At 47.9% G+C, this 20,578-nt stretch overlaps 1 protein-coding gene and 1 long non-coding RNA gene across 3 annotated transcripts; both read left to right on the top strand.

Annotated features, from left to right (window-relative positions):
• The first annotated feature begins 10,866 nt into the window (after positions 1-10,866).
• LOC125551162 (actin cytoskeleton-regulatory complex protein PAN1) lies at positions 10,867-15,932 on the top strand. Of its 2 annotated transcripts, none has more exons than XM_048714329.1 (7): positions 10,867-11,186; positions 11,313-11,344; positions 13,648-13,745; positions 14,205-14,287; positions 15,030-15,107; positions 15,212-15,307; positions 15,451-15,932. In XM_048714329.1, the coding sequence occupies exons 1-7, from the start codon at positions 11,091-11,093 to the stop codon at positions 15,691-15,693; spliced, it is 726 nt and encodes a 241-aa protein (XP_048570286.1). In that variant the 5' UTR covers positions 10,867-11,090; the 3' UTR covers positions 15,694-15,932. The 2 variants fall into 2 exon arrangements, with proteins under 2 accessions (XP_048570286.1, XP_048570281.1); XM_048714324.1 differs by having other exon boundaries at positions 10,877-11,186; positions 15,433-15,932.
• Positions 15,933-16,203: 271 nt separating this feature from the next.
• LOC125551178 lies at positions 16,204-19,210 on the top strand. The gene is made up of 2 exons (XR_007302234.1): positions 16,204-16,354; positions 16,601-19,210. It is a non-coding gene; the product is annotated as an uncharacterized LOC125551178 (long non-coding RNA).
• Positions 19,211-20,578: the final 1,368 nt, after the last annotated feature.

Raw genomic sequence — 20,578 nt, 5'->3', positions numbered from 1 at the left:
AAGCGGGTCATGAGTGTCGTGAGGGCTGCCATAGATTTCGGCTTTTCCTGACCAAGGTGCCGGGCGAGCCACTCGTCGCGGATGTTGTGCTTAAAAGCTGCTAGGGCCTCTGCATCCGGACAGTCGACGATCTGATTTTTCTTTGTTAGGAACCAAGTCCAGAATTGCCTGGCCGATTCCTCTGGCAGCTGAATTATGTGGCTCAAGTCATCGACATCTGGTGGTCGCACGTAAGTGCCCTGGAAGTTGTCGAGGAATGCGGCTTCCAGGTCCTCCCAACAGCCAATGGACTCTGCTGGCAAGCTATTGAGCCAATGTCGAGCTGGTCCTTTGAGCTTGAGTGGGAGGTATTTAATGGCGTGTAGATCATCACCGCGGGCCATGTGGATATGCAGGAGGAAATCCTCGATCCATACCGCAGGATCTATTGTGCCGTCGTATGATTCTATATTTACGGGTTTGAAACCCTCTGGGATTTGATGATCCATTACTTCGTCTGTGAAGCATAGGGGGTGTGCGGCGCCTCTGTACTGGGCTATGTCGCGACGTAGCTCGAATGAGTCTTGCCTGCTGTGTTTGGCCCGGCCGGGCTTACTTTTACTATATCCGGCGTGACGATTATCGTCTCGCATAGTGGCGCGCCCTCGTGATCCGTGGATCGATCTTGCATGTTTTTCTTTGTCCTCCAATACGTCTCACAGGTCTGGCGTATTTCCCCATGCCTTGATGTTTTTATGTGAGTGGCGTTGGAGTGCAGACTGAGCTTTTGGCTGAAATGCCTCTCTGTCACGACCACGAGGTGGCCGGTCAGCCACATCATGTGCTGGAGATGTGGGTTTGAATGCTTCCTCCTCCAGTCGGGGTAGCAACCTACGCTTTGGGTAACTCTTGGAGGGACGTTCGAGTTTATATTCCTCGGCCGCAAGGACTTCGGTCCATCTGTCGGCTAGCAAATCTTGATCAGCTTGAAGCTGTTTTTGCTTTTTCTTAGGGCTATTTGTTGTGGCTATAAGCCGGCGCTTGAAGCGCTCTTGTTCGACAGGATCCTCAGGCACGACGAATTCGTCATCGTCGAGGCTTGCCTCGTCTTCGGAGGGAGGCATGTAATTATCATCCTCCGCCTCTCCATCTGCCGCTCTCTCTGGAGGGCTGGCTTCTCCATCCTCCTGCCCTAAATCTTGCTGGAGGGGATTGTTGTCGTCTTCGGCACTGTCCGGAGTGCTATTATCTCCTGTGCCGGTATCACTGCTTTTGCCTTGGCGGGACTTAGAGCGGCACCGCTGACGCCGGCGCTTGGGTTGCTTCTTGGAGGGGTCATCCTCCGTTGTCTCGTCGACTTTGCCTTCTTTGGGTGTGTCCACCATGTATATATCGTATGATGAGGTGGCTGTCCAGTGCCCTGTGGGCAGTGGTTCCTCTTCGTCTCCCGCATCGTCGTCCATACCGTTGATGTCTTCGGAGTCGAAGTCAAGCATGTCGGTTAAGTCGTCGACAGTGGCTACTAAGTGGGTGGTGGGTGGGCGGCGAATTTCTTCGTCATCCGCATCCCAATCCTGCCGGACATAGTTCGGCCAGGATCCTCCTGACAAGGAGAGACCTTAATGAGTTCAGTATGTCGTCGAAGGGCGAGTGCTGAAAAATATCCGCGGAGGTAAACTCCATGATCGGCGCCCAATCGGATTCGATAGGAACGGGCGCAGGCGGTTCGGAGTCCGTGGCCGGAGAAGGGTCCGGCAATTTGGCAACATGACTCTCGTGAAGGGTAAGGTCGATATTCGGCTCGATCGCCGCTGAGGATACGGCCTCCGTGACGGGGTCTATCCACCCGTCCATGGATGGTGCAACTGGCTCCAAATTGAGGCTCGGAGCGGCTGCCGGTACGATCTCCCGAATACGGTCCGATGCTAGAGCTAAATCGTACTCATCGCGACCGCGTGGTGCACAAGGTAGGGGCTCGAATCCGTCGAAGATCAAGTCTCCGCGGATATCGGCCGTGTAATTTAAGCTTCCAAACCTGACCTGGTGGCCAGGGGTGTAACTTTCGATCTGCTCCAGATGGCCAAGCGAGTTGGCCCACAGTGCGAAGCCGCCGAACACAAAGATCTGTCCGGGGAGAAAAGTCTCACCCTGGACTGCATCTCTATCGATGATAGTAGGAGCCATCAAGCCTAACGACGATGACACAAAGGAACTCTCAATGAAAACACCAATGTCGGTGTCAAAACCGGCGGATCTCGGGTAGGGGGTCCCGAACTGTGCGTCTAAGGCAGATGGTAACAGGAGGCAGGGGACACGATGTTTTACCCAGGTTCGGGCTCTCTTGATGGAGGTAAAACCCTACGTCCTGCTTGATTTATTCTTGATGATATGAGTATTACAAGAGTTGATCTACCATGAGATCGGAGAGGCTAAACCCTAGAAGCTGGCCCATGGTATGATTGTCTGTTGTCCTACGGACTAAAACCCTCCGATTTATATAGACACCAGAGGGGGCTAGGGTTACACAAGGTCGGTTACAAAGGAGGAGATATACATATCCGTATTGCCTAGCTTGCCTTCCACGCCAAGTAGAGTCCTATCCGGACACGAGACGAAGTCTTCAATCTTGTATCTTCATAGTCCAACAGTCCGGCCAAAGGATATAGTCCGGCTGTCCGGAGACCCCCTAATCCAGGACTCCCTCAGCGCATCTCCCTCCTCGAGCTCCCTGCTGTCGACCTAGAAGAGAAGAAAGCCAAGGACAAGGACGTGAAGCACAAGGGAGCAGTCGTGCTCGCAACGGAGCCCGACACGAAGCACGGCCGGGACCACCCTGAGTTGTTCAAGAGAAGCCGTCCGTTCTGCGCCTTCCACAATGTACACAACCACAACACCAACAATTGTCAAGAGCTCTGGGCCATCCGAGATGGACGCTTCAGTCGACGCCCCGAGCGCAACGACCGGGGCAACGGCCGAGGAGGAGAACGAAGTGGAGGACACTGGGACGACCGCGGCCCCCGCCAGGAGTGGCGCGACCGGCCTCGTGAGGACCACTGGCAGGAGCAGCCTCGTGAGGGCGCCTGGAGGGACCAGGCTCGCGAGGACCGTCCTCAGGGAAATCCTGGCCTCCCTCCGCTGCCGCCACCACCAAGAAGGAACGACGACCACCATCAGGACGAGGGGGCTGGGGGCTTCTAGGAGTCGCGCGCTATCGCCTACATCTTGGGCGGTGCTCAGGCCCCAGCTTCCCAGCGCACCTTCAAGCAGTTTGCTCATGAGGTGAACGCGGCCCTCCCCAGGCTCGAGGCCACGCGTCCGCTCAGGTGGTCCAAGTACGCCATCACCTTCAGCTCGGCGGACCAGCTCAAGTGCGTGGCAACCGTCGGCGTCCTCCTGATGCTCTATTCACCCGTCATCAGCAACGTCCAAGTCACCAAGACCCTCATCGACGGCGGCGCGGGGCTCAATGTCCTGTCCGTCGGGACGTTCGACAGCCTTCAAGTGCCCTATGATTAGCTACAGCCTACCAAGCCTTTCTTAGGAGTAACCGACGGCTCCACCACCCCGATAGGGAAGATCCGCCTCCCTGTCACCTTCGACCAGCGCGACAACTACCACACCGAGCTTATCGACTTCGACGCCACCCACATTCGTCTGCCATACAACGCCATCATTGGGTGTCCAGCATTGGCCAAGTTTATGGCGGTGACCCACCACGGCTACAACGTCCTCAAGATGCCGGGGAGTGGAGGCATCATCACGGTCCCCTGCGAAGAAAGAGATGCGGTGTGCTCCCTTGAGCGCGCCTTCCAAGCCGCTGCGATCGAAGACCCGGACAACGCAGGCACCCCGTACCCTCCTGAGGCCATCCCCAAGAAGAAGAAGCAGCTGCTCCACCCAGGGCCTCGGGAGAGCGGCGTCCCCAGCGGCACCACCTCAGGATCCGCGCCCGCAGCTGGGGCGCCTCCCTCCCTTGCATAGGAAGGCGCGCCCGGTGCCCTCCTCGGGCAAGGCTCGGGGGCTCTCTTCTGGAGGGCCTCAGACCTAGCCAACATCACGAGGGAGGCGCTCGGGCACCACGTGAAGGCGTGCTTCGCTGCATGTTTCCCTCAAGAGGGCACAAGGCGAGGAGCGCCAGGTGCTCAGGAGTTCATCACCCAGGCAATCTAGGGGCTTCAGGAAGCAAGGACCATACGCGGCGACCGCCGCCCACCACCCGACGCAGCTCCCCATCCTGGCAAGGATGGCGGGCTGCGCGTCTGTGTCGACATTCCATGGCTCAATTGGGCCGCGTCTTAGGAGCGCTTCTGGCCTTCGCGCGTTGGCCAGTGTGAGGGACCACCTCACAGCTATGTTCGCATGCCATTTGGCTTGCCGAACACGGCTGTCACCTACCAACGGCATCTACGGAGCATCTTGGCGGCTCAGGAAGCCAGGCACCACGCAGTCCTGGCGGAAATGGCGGCGGTCCTCAAGGAACCACCCGAGCCCCTAGAGCCTCGTGAGGCTCAGGGCCCTAGTGGCTCGTGAGGAGCAACTCCTTCAGTGCACATCATCAGCTACTTCAACACTCCTTCGACAACGGTACCAGGTGACATTTTTTGGTTACCCAGTTGGGAGCGCCCCTCGGGCTACATCATTCCCAGGTCGCACGGGCTTTCCCCTGTGGCATGCATCTTTCTGCATCTTTAGCTTACTCTGCTGGGGGCGTCCCTCGGGTTGCATCATCCCCAGGCCGCTCGGGTCCGTCCTAGTGGCATGTATCGTGTTTACATCTATCTGAACTAGCATATCTCCTCGCGTGGTTCTCTTACGACTATCGCTTGTTTGATTACATCTCGCGGCATCTCACGTTGCTGGCCAATCTCCTATTTACCCCGTGGCGAAAACTCCACATACTAGCACGGTGCTTGTGCTCGGGTTCATCCCTACAACGCTGATAAATCTAAGAGATCAAGCTCTGGCTTGCGGCCTACTCTGCACACATCACCTCATCAGATCCTCAGTGCCTTCGTCTTCTTGTGGAGCAATCAGCAGCTGGGTAACAACGCGACCATGGGCTATGCTCTCTCTCCGACTAACCTGCAGGAACCTCCCGAGGATGACAGCGGGCGGTACCGTGGGCTCCTTCTTTTCCCATGCAATTCGCTTGCGCGTTAAAGGGGGGGCACCTGAGCATCGCGCCTCAGGAGCCCTTACTGGCTCTCCAGCCCTCACCCCCTGGCCTTGACCACGACATCGCGACCTGGCATACCACCGGCGATTGAGCTCGCTTGAGGGCCGGGACCCGAGGATGTAGAGCACACAGAAGAGCGTGGTAAAGAAAGGAAAGCTCGCACGGACCTAACGCGGCTACACTATGGCCGTTGACGCACGATCCTGGCACAACACAAGGAATCGACTCTGGACCGCTAAGATAAGTTTCGCACTCGGGTCAGCCAAGCGCTGCAGCATAGGATTCCCGTCTCTTGGAGCCTTGCTACGACGATGCCGCCTTCCTTTCCCATCCTTAGGTAGCTGCTTGCGCGCTAAATGGGGACCTCTTGAGCATCGCGCCTCAGGAGCTCTTACTGGACCTCGGTCCGCTCACCTCCTGGCCTTGACCACGGCATCGCGACCTGTCATACCAGCAACGGCTGCAGCCTGCCTGGGGACCAGGACCTGTCAGCGTAGAGCACCAAGCCACCGCGAGGTTGGAAAGGGGGGACTGAGCCGAAGCAGGACATGTAGTCGTACATCTTCATAATAAGGACAATATTAACCAAAGGGCACTATAGATCCTTTACACGCCCCCATGGGGTTCGTCTCGATTCCTCGCAGGGAACAAAATAAGAAGGTTTCTAGGATCCCTATCTACAAGCGTCAACGCCACCGACGCCATCATCAACAGTGGGCCATAGAAGGCCAACCGACGACCCCCATGATCGCAGGTAATGATGTCTTTTCTGCATGCACCAAGGACTCGTCAAGTTGGGCAGTTGCCGAGGCAGCGTGGGGAAGTGGAGACGCCCACGTCCCGTCAGTCGCCACACGTCAATCAAGGCCGTAGGCGGTTGGGGCCCGCGACGCTCCGCACTTGCCCCTTGGCTTCGCCTCGAAGCCAAGTCCGAGCGCGCCTTGGGCCCAGGGGCTACTGTCGGCGTTCTGGGAACGGGGGTCCCCAGACTTGCCTGCCTGCGGCCCACGGCGCGGCTCCTCTAGCCGCCTGGCATGGCCCATCTTCACCAGCAAACACTCAAGACCCTCGCGAGGCGGATGACACAAGACCTCCTCAGGGGTAGCCTCGCTAGGTTGGCTCGCGAGGAGCGGAGAGATCAAGGCGAGGGGCACCTCATGAGGTTTCCGTGACGTAAGCCATGAAGACCAAGGCTAGGCAGGCGCCAGCGGGCGCAGAGTACTGGTTTCCTCTTTGGTGCTAAAGGAGCAAGCACAAGCGAGGAGTCCCGAGGCATTAGGCAAAGTTTTCCATATCGGTGCAACAAGACAAAGACCAGCAGGACGACAGGACGGAGGTCATCGCGGAGCCCACGACGGCGTCACCACCAGAGCCTTTGGCAGGCGAAGACCACCTTTTGTCAGGATAGCTTGTACAAGGTGTCCCCCTTCGAATTGGCCGTTGTGGGATCCCTTCCCGCCTAATATTTGGGAAGAGGACCAGGGCCTCTATAAATAGGACTAGCCTCCACCATAGGGGGGGAGCTGGGATCGGATCCATTCCACCCTCATACGCACCAGCTCACCGAGCTTAAGAACACCTCTCCGCAGGAGGCTGTTCTTCCCTTGTACTTGTTCATCCTCAGCCTGCAAGGCAATCCACCACACCACACTGGAGTAGGGTATTACACCACATCGGTGGCCCGAACCAGTATAAACTCTTGTGTCCCTTGTTCTTCAAGTTCGATGAGCTGAGCTTTGAGATCGTGGTGAGTGAGTGAGCTAGGGACAGGGAGAGATCTTTGTGTGCACCCCGGAGTTCGAACCTTAAGGGTTTTGCCGAAACCCGAAATCCGACACATATGGAGTTCTGGCTGACTATGCTGATGAGTACCTTCGCATTGGTGAAGATACCACAATTGAGTCAGTGCGTAGGTTTGCCAAAGTGATCATTCGTGTCTTTGGTCCTGAATATCTTCGTTCACCCAACGAGGATGACAAAAAAATTGATGGCATCTAATAAGAGGAGAGGTTGGCCTGGCATGCTAGGTAGCATTGCATTGGACTTGGAAAAATTGCCCGAAGGCATGGCATGGAATGTATTGTGGCAAGTCTCGTGATGCAACAATTGTGCTAGAGGTCGTAGCATCCGAGGATTTATGGATTTGGCATAGCTTTTTTGGTATGACGGACACTCTCAATGATATCAATGTGTTGCAACGGTCTCATTTGTTTGCTAGGCTTGCTAGCGATGATACTCCTGCTTGCAACTACACTATCAATGGGCATGAATACACAAAAAGGGCACTATCTTGTAGATGTTATATACCCTCCTTGGTGCACATTTGTCAAGAGTATCAAAGAACCCAAAACTAGAAAACAATGTGAATTCGCAAGGGTGCAAGAGGCAGCCCAAAAAGACATTGAAAGAGCATTTGGGGTTTTGCAATCTAGGTTTGCCATTGTTTGTGGTCCTGCTCGTTTTTGGGACAAGCGGACCTTGAAAAACATCATGACATGCTGTGTTATCCTTCACAATATGATTCTCGAAGATATGAGAGGCATGAACTTGGAGTTCTTCTACGACAATGTGGGTAGCCATGTTAAACCAGCTAGAGACCTAACCGCATTAGAGCTTTTCTTCAGACATACAAGGAGATTGAAAATGCAAACACCCACTTTCAGCTTCAGGAGGATCTCATTGAGCACCATTAGCAAAAGGCTGGACAGTAACAAACTCATTTTTCTATTCATTTGTATTTAATTCATGTGTTATTTGTATTCGGGACAAGTTTTATATTGCATTATTTAGTTTGCTTTGGTGATTTGAATAATTATTTGTAATGTGGATGATTGTTGTATTGTGTTGGTATTGATATTTTTTCTAAATAATTATTTTGTAGTGTGGATGTTGTTGTATTTTTGTGGTGTGGACGTGTGGTATTGATATTTGTGGACCGGCGACAGCAGCGCAAGAGCAAACCCCGCAAAGCCGACCCGTAAAAAATATATTCCACAAGTATCCTTTTTTGGGTGAATACGCATTGTTGCGTATCGTTTCATTGATAGGGGGAGAGAGTACAGGGTGCAACTCTAGGGATCGTGCGCCGGCGACCCGAAGAGTGCAGCGTGAGCAGGAGGGGAGAGGGTGCTCAGCCTCGTTACATTAGATATTAGGTTACAGGGATGATGGATGCTAACTTGGTTGCTCCAGCATGTGCCCACAGGCAGGCCTCGTCTTTGATTGTGCGAGCAAGGTCATCGTTTGAAGGCCGGCCATTGTCTAAGACAGCGGCGTTCCAGTGCTTCCAAATGGACCAGGCAGTGAGCACGATGAGCGAGTTCATCCCCTTGCGAAATGAAGCCGTGTCAGCATTGTTGGTCTTGCACCACCAGTCGAAGAAGGCATCGGTGGAGCACGGCGTCGGGATTGGTAGTCGGCATCATGAGAGGATTTCGTGCCAAGTTATCCGGGAGAAGACACACCGGGAGAGTAGGTGATCCAGGGACTCAAGCTCTTGGCAGCAGAGCCTGCAGAGGGGGTCGTGCGCCAATCCATGGCGAGCGCGGCGTTCGGCCGTCCAACAGCGATCCATCGAGGCTAGCCAGAGAAAGAACTTGGCTCCGTCAGGTGCCCACGAGCGCCAGATGAGGCGCCAGAAGGGGCTGGTGGTAGATCCATGGAACAGGGCCTTGTACGCGGAGCTTACCATGTAGATCCCATTGTTAGTCCACTTCCATGAGATTCTATCCGGTTCGACCGAAAGTTGAATGCTTTGAATCCGTCGCCACAACTCGACGTACTCGATCGCAGCGGCAACGCCCATGGCACCGTGGATGTCCTCGATCCAGAGCGAGTTCTGCAGGGCCTCGGCGACGAGGCGTTGGCGCCGCCGCCGACGCGACACAAGTGCTACGAGAGCGGGGGCAATCTCAGCGACCGAAGCCCCATCGATCCAATGGTCAATCCAGAAGCGGCATGTGTGTCCATCCTCGATGATCCAGGTGGTGGATGCGCGAAAGAAGTGGCTTGTTTCGTCGTCGCATGGGAGTTGAAGATGGCTCCAGGGGCGGTCCGGATCCGTAGCTTGCAGCCATAGCCAACGGGCGCGTAATGCGATGCCCGTGTGGTGGAGGTCGCGCACCGCGAGGCCGCCATGCTCGAGCGGGCGGGAGAGTGCGAGTATCCTTTTATACGGATCCGTTTTGCGGGGTCTGCCTCTGCGACAGTCCGCGCCAGCCCGCAATGCCATTTTTTCACGAACTGCAAACGCATTTTACGGGTCGGCGGGATGCGGGGTCTGCTAGAGATGCTCTAAGTGGTTAAGATGTCCAAATATGTGGGTTCTACCTCGGTTTTTGGATCGTTTTGGCTTGGTCTAGGGTGGACGTCCGGACCGGTCGAAAGATGTTTGAGGCCAACTCCACCGCGCGACCCCAAACGGACGTCCGACCGTGCGCCCAGCGCGCGGCCGCATCCCGACCCATCCCGGCAAATACTTAACTTTTTTTCATTATTCATTTTTGGTACATGAAAAATACATCATCACATTTTGACTAGTAAAGCAAGACAAAAAAACAAGAACCACAAGAATACATTTTAGAAGATACCCAACTTTCATAACTTCTTCCTTAAGCTGGGTTAGGGCCTTCTCGATGCACTCATTGTTGATCTGTGGAGGAGGCTCGATCTGGCATCCTCATTTCTTCTTCAAGCTAGAAGTAGATGTTGCTTCCTCACACCTAGTGTCGTGTCTAGCCTCTAATCTAGCAACAAGTGCACTTGTCTCATTTACAGCCTCTATACTAGCTAAAAGTGCACGAACATGTACTAAATTTCGCTCTATCAATATATCGATGTACTCTTTTTCCCAATACCAAAACTTGCATCCATGCTACACATAAAATTTGAAGTTAGCACAACTAGTCAAATCTAGAGCACAAACCGAAGCTAAAAAGAGCACATACCCCATCGTTTAAGCACTTGATGAACACCCATCCGGGATGTTTCGGCGTTGTAGACACGTGGCGCACGACCATCCTTGGGCAGTGGTCGCACTTAATAAGTGGCAACGATGCGCCGACGAGCTTTTGGGCAAGCACCGAGCCTGGCCGACCGACATTTGTGTATCTGCCGGCGGACCACCGACGGTGCAGATCTGAGCGGCTAAAGGAGGAGCCACTGCCTGCATGTGGCCTTGCGGCCCTGTCGGGGCCTTCCAGCGAGGTGCCCGGCCAGTCCATGGCGCGGCCCGGCCTTCCACGGTCGGGCGAGCTCAAGACCGACCGGATCCGCCCTAAATCTGGCCGGCGGGTGCGCAAACCAGGTGGCTGTGGTTGGGTAGCTCGGCGGCGCCGAGGGAAAGGGGCTGGGCGAGCGCGCGTCCGAACTGCACAGCTGCAATGGCAGCGGCGGCGGCAGCGAGGGGAAGAGTGGGGAAGAGTGGAGGGTGGTGCGGCCGGAGGGAGGGAGAGGCGGATAGAAAAAGGCCCGCCATGTGCCACCGACGGGCGGGCCACGGGAGGACACGCGCAAACAGCCCGCGCGTCCGTGTGGTGTCCGTTTCACCTCAAAAGCGACGCAAACTTGGGTCGCGGATGGGTCGAAAGCGAATACAAAACAGATAAAAGTCCGTTTACTTCCGCGCGCTGGGTCGCTTCATTTATCCGTTTTACCTCAAATAAACGGACACGGATAAAATAGGATCGTGCGGTGGAGTTGGCCTGATGCAGGAAGTTGGATTGGCAAGAAGTGTGCGGACCGCGCTGTGCGTACGAGTATTTTGATGCACGAGCCACTTGCAAGACACGGCTATCTTATTTCAGATCCGGGTCTTCAGCTATTCGGCAACTCCCCATTAATCGATGCTACACAGCAATAACGCGGCAGAAGAAAGATCCAGCAGAAGGCAACAACAGCCAAAGATTGAAGGAGAGGGGATCCGGCTTCCGGCGAAATGGCTGCGCCGCCGCCACCTCCGCCGTCGCTGGAGCCGGAGATCGGCCCCGACGGCCTCGCCCGAGACTCCCCCGTCCTGGCCTACACTGAGAAGGTCCGCGGCTTTAAAATCTTCCTTCTCTTCCCTAACGCGTTCTTGTTTTCGTTAGTACGTACTACATTTAATGCCCCGTTTCCACCTGGTTTCGTGACTGGGTTGTGCGTTTGAACTTTGATGAAGGTCATTGCGGAGGAGCAGCTGCAACTGAAGAAGTGAGCCACCTCCCTCTTCACCTCTTGCAATATCTTGTTTGTTCTGTATTATTCTTTGGTCTGCATTCGTTTTTTACGTGAATCTACAAATTTTCCAGTATGTACTTTTCGAACATAGAGGTAGGATTTCATATATGTATCGTATGTGTGAGCATGCGGCTGTAGGAACTGAATCGGATTCCGCAAGACAACTATGCACCTTCGCCAATCATGTTACCCATGTGTGATTTGTCATGCTAGTGAGAGACAGACCATATCAAATCATTCATTATGAACTGCAGGAAGGTGATACTAGATTGTGCGGGTGTTCATGTTTGTGAACAACACTTCACTGTCCGCTGAAGCATGGCAAATAAATTTACTGCTCCTGAGTACATCCCTTGCGTTTATTAGCTGCCACTAAAATGTGTTTTCGATGTAGGGATAGGTTTAAGTAGCCTGACTAGTACTCCTTCCTTTCCTAAATATAAGCCCTTTTAGATATTCAACACGGACTACATACGGAGCAAAATGAATGAATCTACACTCTAAAATATGTCTATATACACTCCAAAAAGCCTTATATTTAGAAACGGAGTGCGTACAAACTACTTCACAGTTTTCCATATAAGAATGATCTCACTTCATTGACAAATAGTGAGGGTCCTTCATGCTCTTTAACTACTTTATTGTGAAGTACAGCAATATTTCTACTTTTATCAAGAGTAATGCAAGTTTGAACTGATATTTCTGGTGATGTTTTATCTTTACATTAATCCGGATGAGGGCTGAAATATATTGCCCAATCTTCTCCATCTGTTCAGACTTTTTAGATGAACTGGTTGGTGCATGCTTTTCAAATGGTACTTTCAAAACCTGGACAGTATGCTATTAATTAAAGATAGTTGCTGACTAGATTGATCCCACGTTTAAGGCCTCGAGTAGCCTCTACGTAAGGGGAGTGTTGAAATATATTGCCCACCCTTCTCCAGACTTTTGGATGAACTGGCTGGTGCATGAATTCAGTAGACTGAGTTCTGTTCCGCAGTGCTACCTTATTCACTCGAGATTAAACTTTATTCACTTTAGGTTCTTTTTCTTAATCTGTACAGATATGCTCTCAGTTTCGCTGCATTTGTAGTTCGCAGCTAGTTACGTAAACTGTGAAGTACTAGTCAAGTAGCAGTACTTGTTAGTTTGATAGAGTGCACTACTACTAGAGTAGTCTTCACTGTTCACAATAGTATTCCATGTTATTGAAATTTTTCGTATGCTTATCTACTTGCAACCATTATGTGTCGTGCTGTTCAATGATCACTTATGTTTATATGAGCGAGAAACATACTAGCTACTTGGTTATTCTTATAGAGTTGCTAGGTTGGTCCGATACAGTTGCCAGGTTAATTTGATATAGTTGCCAGCTTTTCTAATACAGCTGCAAGTTTTTCTAAAGCAAATACCGAGCCCTCCAGTTTAGCTACCACGTTGTTCTTGTACAGTTGCCAGGTTGGTCTAATAGAGGCGCCAGGCTGATCTGATACAGTTGCCATGTTTTCTATTACAGTTGCCGAGATTTCTAATACTGTTGCCAAGTTCTTTTAAAGCAAGTACTGGCTTTTCAATTTACTTACCAGGTTCTTATACAGTTGCCAAGTTGGTCTGATAGAGTTGCTAGTTTTTTCAAAATCAACTACCAGGTTGCTTAGACACCCTTGCTAGGTTTTCTGCTATACTGTAGTTGACAGTTTCCTCAAAAGCAATTACCAGGTTATCCGATGCAGCTATCAACTTGTTTAAGAACAGCTACCAGGTTGTTTACTATCAGTTGCCGGGTTCTCCGATTTGTGTAGTATGTATATGCATTGACTCCCGGAGTAGAGGGCCAAAGCACAAAAAGCTGTTGTGTTTATTTGGTTGTTCATTACCATCTACCTATTTTAGCTACAGTAACTAGGCAATTACAAAGCCATGTGCTGGCCTATCAGATTTCTGGCATTGTTCAAAATTTTATTAGCATCGCCTAGCAATCTCTTATACTCATACCACGCAAGGCCTGTAGTGCTTCTACCACTTTTCCTGTAGTGCACCATAGCAGAAAAAGGCTAGCACACCCGACTCCCGCCCAACAGTTCACGCATGTCAAAGGGAATCAGATGGTTGGCTGCTCGCGCCGCACACTAAGTTTCCGATCTATATTTAGCTATCTATCATAAATCACACTGATTTTTGCATATCAAGCCAGTTGTGGTGGTGTGTCTGTGATTTTAGTTCTTTCCTCTTCTCTTTTAATATAGATATATTTGAATCATTATACTTTTCTGCAGATATATTCAGGAAAATTATTCCAAAATTCGGGATGTTGAGAAGGAGCTAGAGAATCTGACTCTAGAAGTTAAACTGACAGCTGGACCAAAGAAAGCAGGTAAACTAATACTCCCTCCGTTCCATAATATAGTGTGTATATATTTTTCAGAAGTAAAACTTCATAAACATTTACCAATTTTATAGAGAAAAAAATCGAGATATACAATACCAAATACATATCATTATATTCATCATAAGGCATAGTTTCTTATTGTATTTATTTGGTGTTATAGATATCGATAAATTTCTCTATATACTTAGTCAAACTTTATTAAGCTTGATTTTTGAAAAGAATCTATACGCACTACATTGTAGAATGTTTTAAAAGGGAATAGTTCTTTTGAGGCATACACATGGTTTAGCACATACACTACTTTCACTTTGGCTAAACTATATACGCACTACATTGTAGAATGTTTTAAAAGGGAATAGTTCTTTTGAGGCATACACATGGTTTAGCACATACACTACTTTCACTTGGCTAAACTGATTATACTCTTATTTTTCCCGGTTCCAGCACTCGAGCATTTGAGGAAAAAGATTGAGATGTCAACTGAGAGAATACGTTTGGCTAAGGTGAAAGAGGACGAGGCAAAAAAGGTTGGACTTCTTCACTCCTGATTATAATACAGTGACTTGTCATTATCTTATACAATTGTTTTGCTCCCTTCCAAAATATTTCCATCTGTTTTATGTTAAGTTACTAGCTACCTGTGTTGTGGATGAAATGGAAGGTGCGACTTGTTTTGCAAGAAAACATAATACTGTTAAGAGTATGACTATCACCTGTAGGGCAAACCCTAATACTGTTGGTTGCATCTTTCAGCAAATGTCACATGCGAAAATTGAGTTCATGAGACAATATATAAGATGCATGGAGAATAAATTGCTATTGTAGATAAACTAAATAAACTGAATTCATATTTTTCCTCTGAAACTGCAACTATTATGTGTCTATTAGGATTATAACTTAAATTAGAATGCTATTAAATAAATGTAATATTGGAGATCAAGTGCATTCTTGTACATTGAGTTTTAATATATGAGAAGTTACAAAGAAGTTAAACTTATGCTTGTTGAAGTAATGTGGCGGAGGGGAATCTCTTCTGGTCCGGTATCTCAGTGTTAATGGCCAAAGAGAGTGAAACAGGGAGGATCCAGGAAGTGGGTGTTTAGTGAACTCCTATAATGATTTTTTTCTTCTGTTATAGTCTGAAACAAGTGTTTATTTTCTCTACGGAAATGCTTATAATTAATCATTTTTTCTCCAGTTACATAATACTGTATGGTTTAGCTGTTTGCTTTATATTGTTGATCTGTAAAGTAACTTTTGCTAGTTTAGGCCTGGGAAGCTGCTGCACAAGTTGTTAAAGAGGAAGAGGAGGCTAAGCAGAGGCTATGTGATGATCTGAATCGGTTGGTATGTGTTTCCTTTTCTCTAGTCCTTATTCGTACACCTAATGATCTTTTTCCTATTACATCTTCGGTTCAGTTGAGAATATCTTGGTTATTTGTTTCAATTAGGTTCAAGAGAGTGCGGCTTCACAATATTCGAGGTTAGAAGAGTTAAAGAAGCGTTTAGAATGTCTAAATCCCATCAGGGCTTCTGTCGATGTTTCTGTAAGTCGAGACATGTTCTTTCCTGATAGCTACTAGTTAGTTATTTCTTGCTGATGTTTGCATGCACATTCTTGTTTCTCGTCTCAGTTGAGTTGTACATTCTCGTGTTTGTTTATAATTATCAGGGTATCAACATTGTACAGCAGGCTGCCACAAATTCGGTACCTCAGCAACCCACTTCACAAAATCTAGCGAATGCAATTGCCCCTGCAAGCAATGTCCACAAGCCCGCCACCAGCGGATCACAGCAACAAAGACCCGCTGAGGCGGAAAGGAAGCAGAGATCATCAAACTCGGGAGGAAGAGGGAGAGGCGGTGTGATGGTCCTCCCCAAGGGAAGGGGAAGCTCTGGATCAGGATGGACAGGTGCTGGGTTTGAGACATGATGCTGGGATCCGTAGTTATATATACTTGAAAGAATTTGGCATGGTTGTCTTGGTATAAAACGATGGCTTGGTTGGAACTGGAAGGTTGAAAGTGTAATGGAATGTCGATCCTTTTTGGATGTATATGTTGTGCAACAATAGAACATGTTATTCTTGAGAGCTGTAAGTTGTAAAACACCTATAGTTTAACTGCGAATGCAGTCACTTCATTATTAGTAATGGAGTAAATATGCTGCTAATACGGTCGTCTTATCGAACATATAAAGGTTGAAGGGGTTGTTAGGCACAACCGTTGCCTCACGTTGGTATGAACAGTGCAGAGCGACAGGCAACGCGGGCAGGAAAGAAAGAGAAAGCAGCGAGCGACAGGCAACACGGGCAGCAGCAAAAGAAAAAGGAGGGAGCGAGATTGCGTCTTCCCCACGCGCGTGCACCTCAGCAACAGTGGCACCGCTCTTCCCCAACGGGTATGGCCGCCTCCGCCCCTGCCCCCTGCTCGGGTAGGTGAGCTTTCCTCTCTTTCTTTCTTCTTCCCTGACCTTCTTCTCTTCCTCACTGCCCCCCCTCTTTCAATCCCTGTTCAAGGCAAGGTGGAGGTGGCTCCTGTAGAAGAGGAGATCTGGTGGACAAGTCCCAGTCCATGGAGAAAACGCTTGCGCATGTGAGTTCTTTCTTGCTCTTCCTCATCTTTCCATGGCGGCATCCGTTTTTTTTTCATTTTTCTCAGTTTTAAGGGTGTGTTTTGGGCTTTAGATTGATTTTGATGAGGACCTACCTTGAATACGACCAAAAATATTGCATACATGTATATTTGTAAGGTGATTTTTAATGCAAATTATGAAATAATTTATTTATATCATTCAGTATAAAAATATTTTACAGACTTTTGTGCTATGTCTAATTGTAGGTGTATGTGATATTTGTACAATCCACATATGAAGATAAGGAAAAAGAGAAGTTTAGGTATTGTTCAAAAAATTCTCTCACGTCATTTTTGTGTCAAGAGAAAATAGAGTCCAAGTATCTCATGTTCTAGATTGAATGCACATACATACTTGACTCAAAATGCGAAGAACTCTTCCATACAGACTCCGAATTGGATGATTTTTTTAAAAATAGATTTTGTACTCTTTCCAACCCAATTGGATTCACCTTCAAAATCGTCCGGAGCGTTGAGATATTGACGAAACAATCTGATGCTGCAGCAGAATCTGAGTCAAACTATAAGTCCAAAGGTGTTGCATCACCTACACTTGGGCCCATGAGCCTTGTACGACCTAGGATTTGTTTTAGCCTGCCTTGGGATGTCCTCCCATCTCCTTAGCCGCCACCCCTTGCTCCTATATAAGTAGATCTATCTAGTAGCTTTTTTATTGGGATTTATTTAGTTAAAAGTTAGCCATTGCAACTTTGTGTACTTCGTTTCTGTCCAATGACCATACTAAGACCGCTTTTGGATCCCCACCTTTATTAATACTTCATCTATATTCGCAATATTCAGATTGCATTATCATATTCTTGTTTGTTCTTCGATTGCGTGAGGAATAGACCTTCGTGGTCAGGCTGATCGTACTTCCAGCATCATCGGTAACCTCGGGAGATTGTTTAGCGATTGCTAAGGCGCAATGTCGTGCACATTTGTAGTTGGGTCGTCAAAGTTGACTCCACCAAATCGATAGTTATAATCTCATCGAAACATCGGGACACCCTCGCCCCTATCAAGTGGTATCAGTTTTCAGATTGCTCGGTGAGAATTTTCTGTTTTCCCTAGATTAGATTTATTTTTTAGCTATTGTCCAAGAAAAGCCCCAAAAAAGTTAGATATGTTTATCCTTTGTCCAAGCCAATCTAAGCCTTTGCAATTTCTCTTTTCATTGTTTGCATTAATGAATTATCGGTTGCATTGTCGTGTCGAGTTGCTGGTCTTAGTGTCTAATTCGTTTAGAGTTTCGAGTTCTGTTCATATTAGTCACGCAACCGCTGCATCGTTATTCCTTCCGCTGTCCACCACCCCACCCATCAATTTCCACTACATGCTACCCATCGTTCATAATCATAGTTGAGGTCGTTCAATCTTCGCTTGATCCAATCTGCATCTTATCCAGTTTGTCTTAGAAAGAGGGAGGGAAAAAAGATAGAGAAAAAAAGAGAGAAAAAAGTAAAAGAAAAAAAGTGTGAAAAGGGAAGAAAGAAAAACAAAATTCGGATCTATCTTTTAGGAAAGTTGGAGAAAGAGTTTTTGATATATCCTGCTTGGCAGTTGTTTCTCATCATTATATTTACTGTCATTGTGATCTTCACTTATATCTTGCTGTCCAGAGCTACTTCATATCCTTTATTGATGCTAGCTGTGCTACGCCGTGACCTAATTAGTGTTTTAGGCTCGCGTCTCTAGTCCGGTCTAGCCTAGGACCATCACAGCATCGTCGTTGAGCGTTTATTCAACATTGCATCTCTGAATTGATTATTTCAAATCTTTTGCTGCCAAATATTTAAGCCTTCCAAGCTCCACATATTTCTACACCGTGTATACGTACGTTCCCCTGGCAATCGCTTTACTCAATCTTCGGAGTTATTTGACACCGCTGGTTGCCTGTCACCACCTGCTGCATGGTAAGAACTTGTAAGATATTGATATTTGCTTTACTGTGAACGCTTTACCACCACATCCTAGTAGTCCACAGGAACATTATTCTCGGATTTTGTTTCTTGTTTCTACTAATCATGACAGGTTCCGGAGATAAAAATTCTTGGACGACGGATACATCTTCACCATCACGAGAGGTGGGACAACACACACACACGCACATGGTTAGGTTATCTCTTTACCGCCATTTAAGGGTAGATTTAATCCTGCTATTTATCTAGCTTGGGAGCTTGAAGTAGATCAAGTTTTTAGTCACCATGATTTTTCTAAACTTGAGAGAGTACGAGCCGCCACTTGAGCATTTATTGGTTTTGCTTCTGTTTGGTGGAGTGTGCATCATAAGAGAAATATTGATAACCAACCCACAATTTAGAAAGAATTGAAAGTTGTAATGAGACAACATTTTTTTCCTCCTTACTATCGTCGTGATTCCTTCGCAAATTGAAACAATTAAAACAAGGCAGTAACACTGTTCATGCTTACTACCAAGAGTTCAAATCTTATATGCATAATTGTGACATAGAAGAATCTGAGGATGATACAATGAGTAGATTTTTTGGTGGTTTGAACCATGATATTCGCGCAAGATTTCAGTATATTCCTCGTTGCATTACTGGTATGTATGTTCGTGCTTATACTTTTGAGAGACAAATACAGGAGGATGCATTGGGTGACTACAACAACTACTATTCTAGTTCATGCTCACTAGCACCAGTCAGTTCCTCTACCGTTACACCTACTAGAGTAGCCACACCTCAGATTATGAGCGTGACATCATCTCAAGTGTATGATACATTGTTACCATCCGTACCTACATCAATTACTTCTTTGCGACAAGGTAACAGTAAAGATATTGATGATAGAACTTCACATGAGAATGATGCATGCCTAGTTAACTTGAATACATATGTGTTGAGTTACCTATTGATTTCAGCACACCACCTATTTTAAAGAATCGTGTTACTGTCATGAATGCGTCATGTGATCAAACAACTGAAATAACAACAATTTTGAGTGCACCCATTGAATTAACTGTTGATGCAAAAGAACCGATGTTTAATCATTTTGATATGACCTCTAATCTTGGTGATGATTTCGTGACCAATGACTTATTGCATGTTTGCTTACTTAAGCATGTTGTAGCATGTAAATTTGATGCAAGTAAGGTTTATTCACCAATGTTGGGATGGTTTAATGATGACCATTGTGAAGGAAATATGCCCTAGAGGCAATAATAAAGTTGTTATTTATATTTCCTTATATCATGATAAATGTTTATTATTCATGCTAGAATTGTATTAACCGGAAACTTAGTACATGTGTGAATACATAGACAAACAGAGTGTCCCTAGTATGCCTCTACTTGACTAGCTCATTAATCAAAGATGATTAAGTTTCCTGACCATAGACATGTGTTGTCATTTGATGAACGGGATGATGTGATGGACAAGACCCATCCGTTAGCTTAGCATAATGATCGTTTAGTTTTATTGCTATTGCTTTCTTCATGACATATACATGTTCCTCTGACTATGAGATTATGCAACTCCCGAATACCGGAGGAACACCTTGTGTGCTATCAAACGTCACAACATAACTGTGTGATTATAAAGATGCTCTACAGGTGTCTCCGATGGTGTTTGTTGAGTTGGCATAGATCAAGATGAGGATTTGTCACTCCGTGTATCAGAGAGGTATCTCTGGGCCCTCTCGGTAATGCACATCACTATAAGCCTTGGAAGCAATTTGACTAATGAGTTAGTTACGGGATGATACATTACGGAATGAGTAAAGAGACTTGCCGATAACGGTATTGAACTAGGTATGATGATACCGACGATCAAATCTCGGGCAAGTAACATACCGATGACAAAGGGAATGACGTATGTTATTATGCGGTTTGACCATATGTTGTTATGCGGTTTGACCGATACCGATGAAAAAGGAACCAATATGAGCATCCACATTCCGCTATTGGTTATTGACCGGAAATGTGTCTCGGTCATGTCTACATAGTTCTTGAACCCGCAGGGTCCACACGCTTAACATTGGATGACAATTTGTATTATGAGCTATGTGATTTGATGACCGTAATTTGTTCGGAGTCCCGGATGAGATCACGGACGTGACGAGGAATCTCGAAATGATCGAGAGGTAAAGATTCATATATTGGAAGGTTGCATTTGGACATCAAAATGGTTCTGAGTAGTTCGGGTATTTTTCCGAAGTACCGGGAGG

This window comes from Triticum urartu, chromosome 1, assembly GCF_003073215.2.
Source record: "Triticum urartu cultivar G1812 chromosome 1, Tu2.1, whole genome shotgun sequence".
Taxonomy (NCBI): Eukaryota; Viridiplantae; Streptophyta; class Magnoliopsida; order Poales; family Poaceae; genus Triticum; species Triticum urartu.
This window is presented reverse-complemented; position numbering and strand designations above follow the sequence as displayed.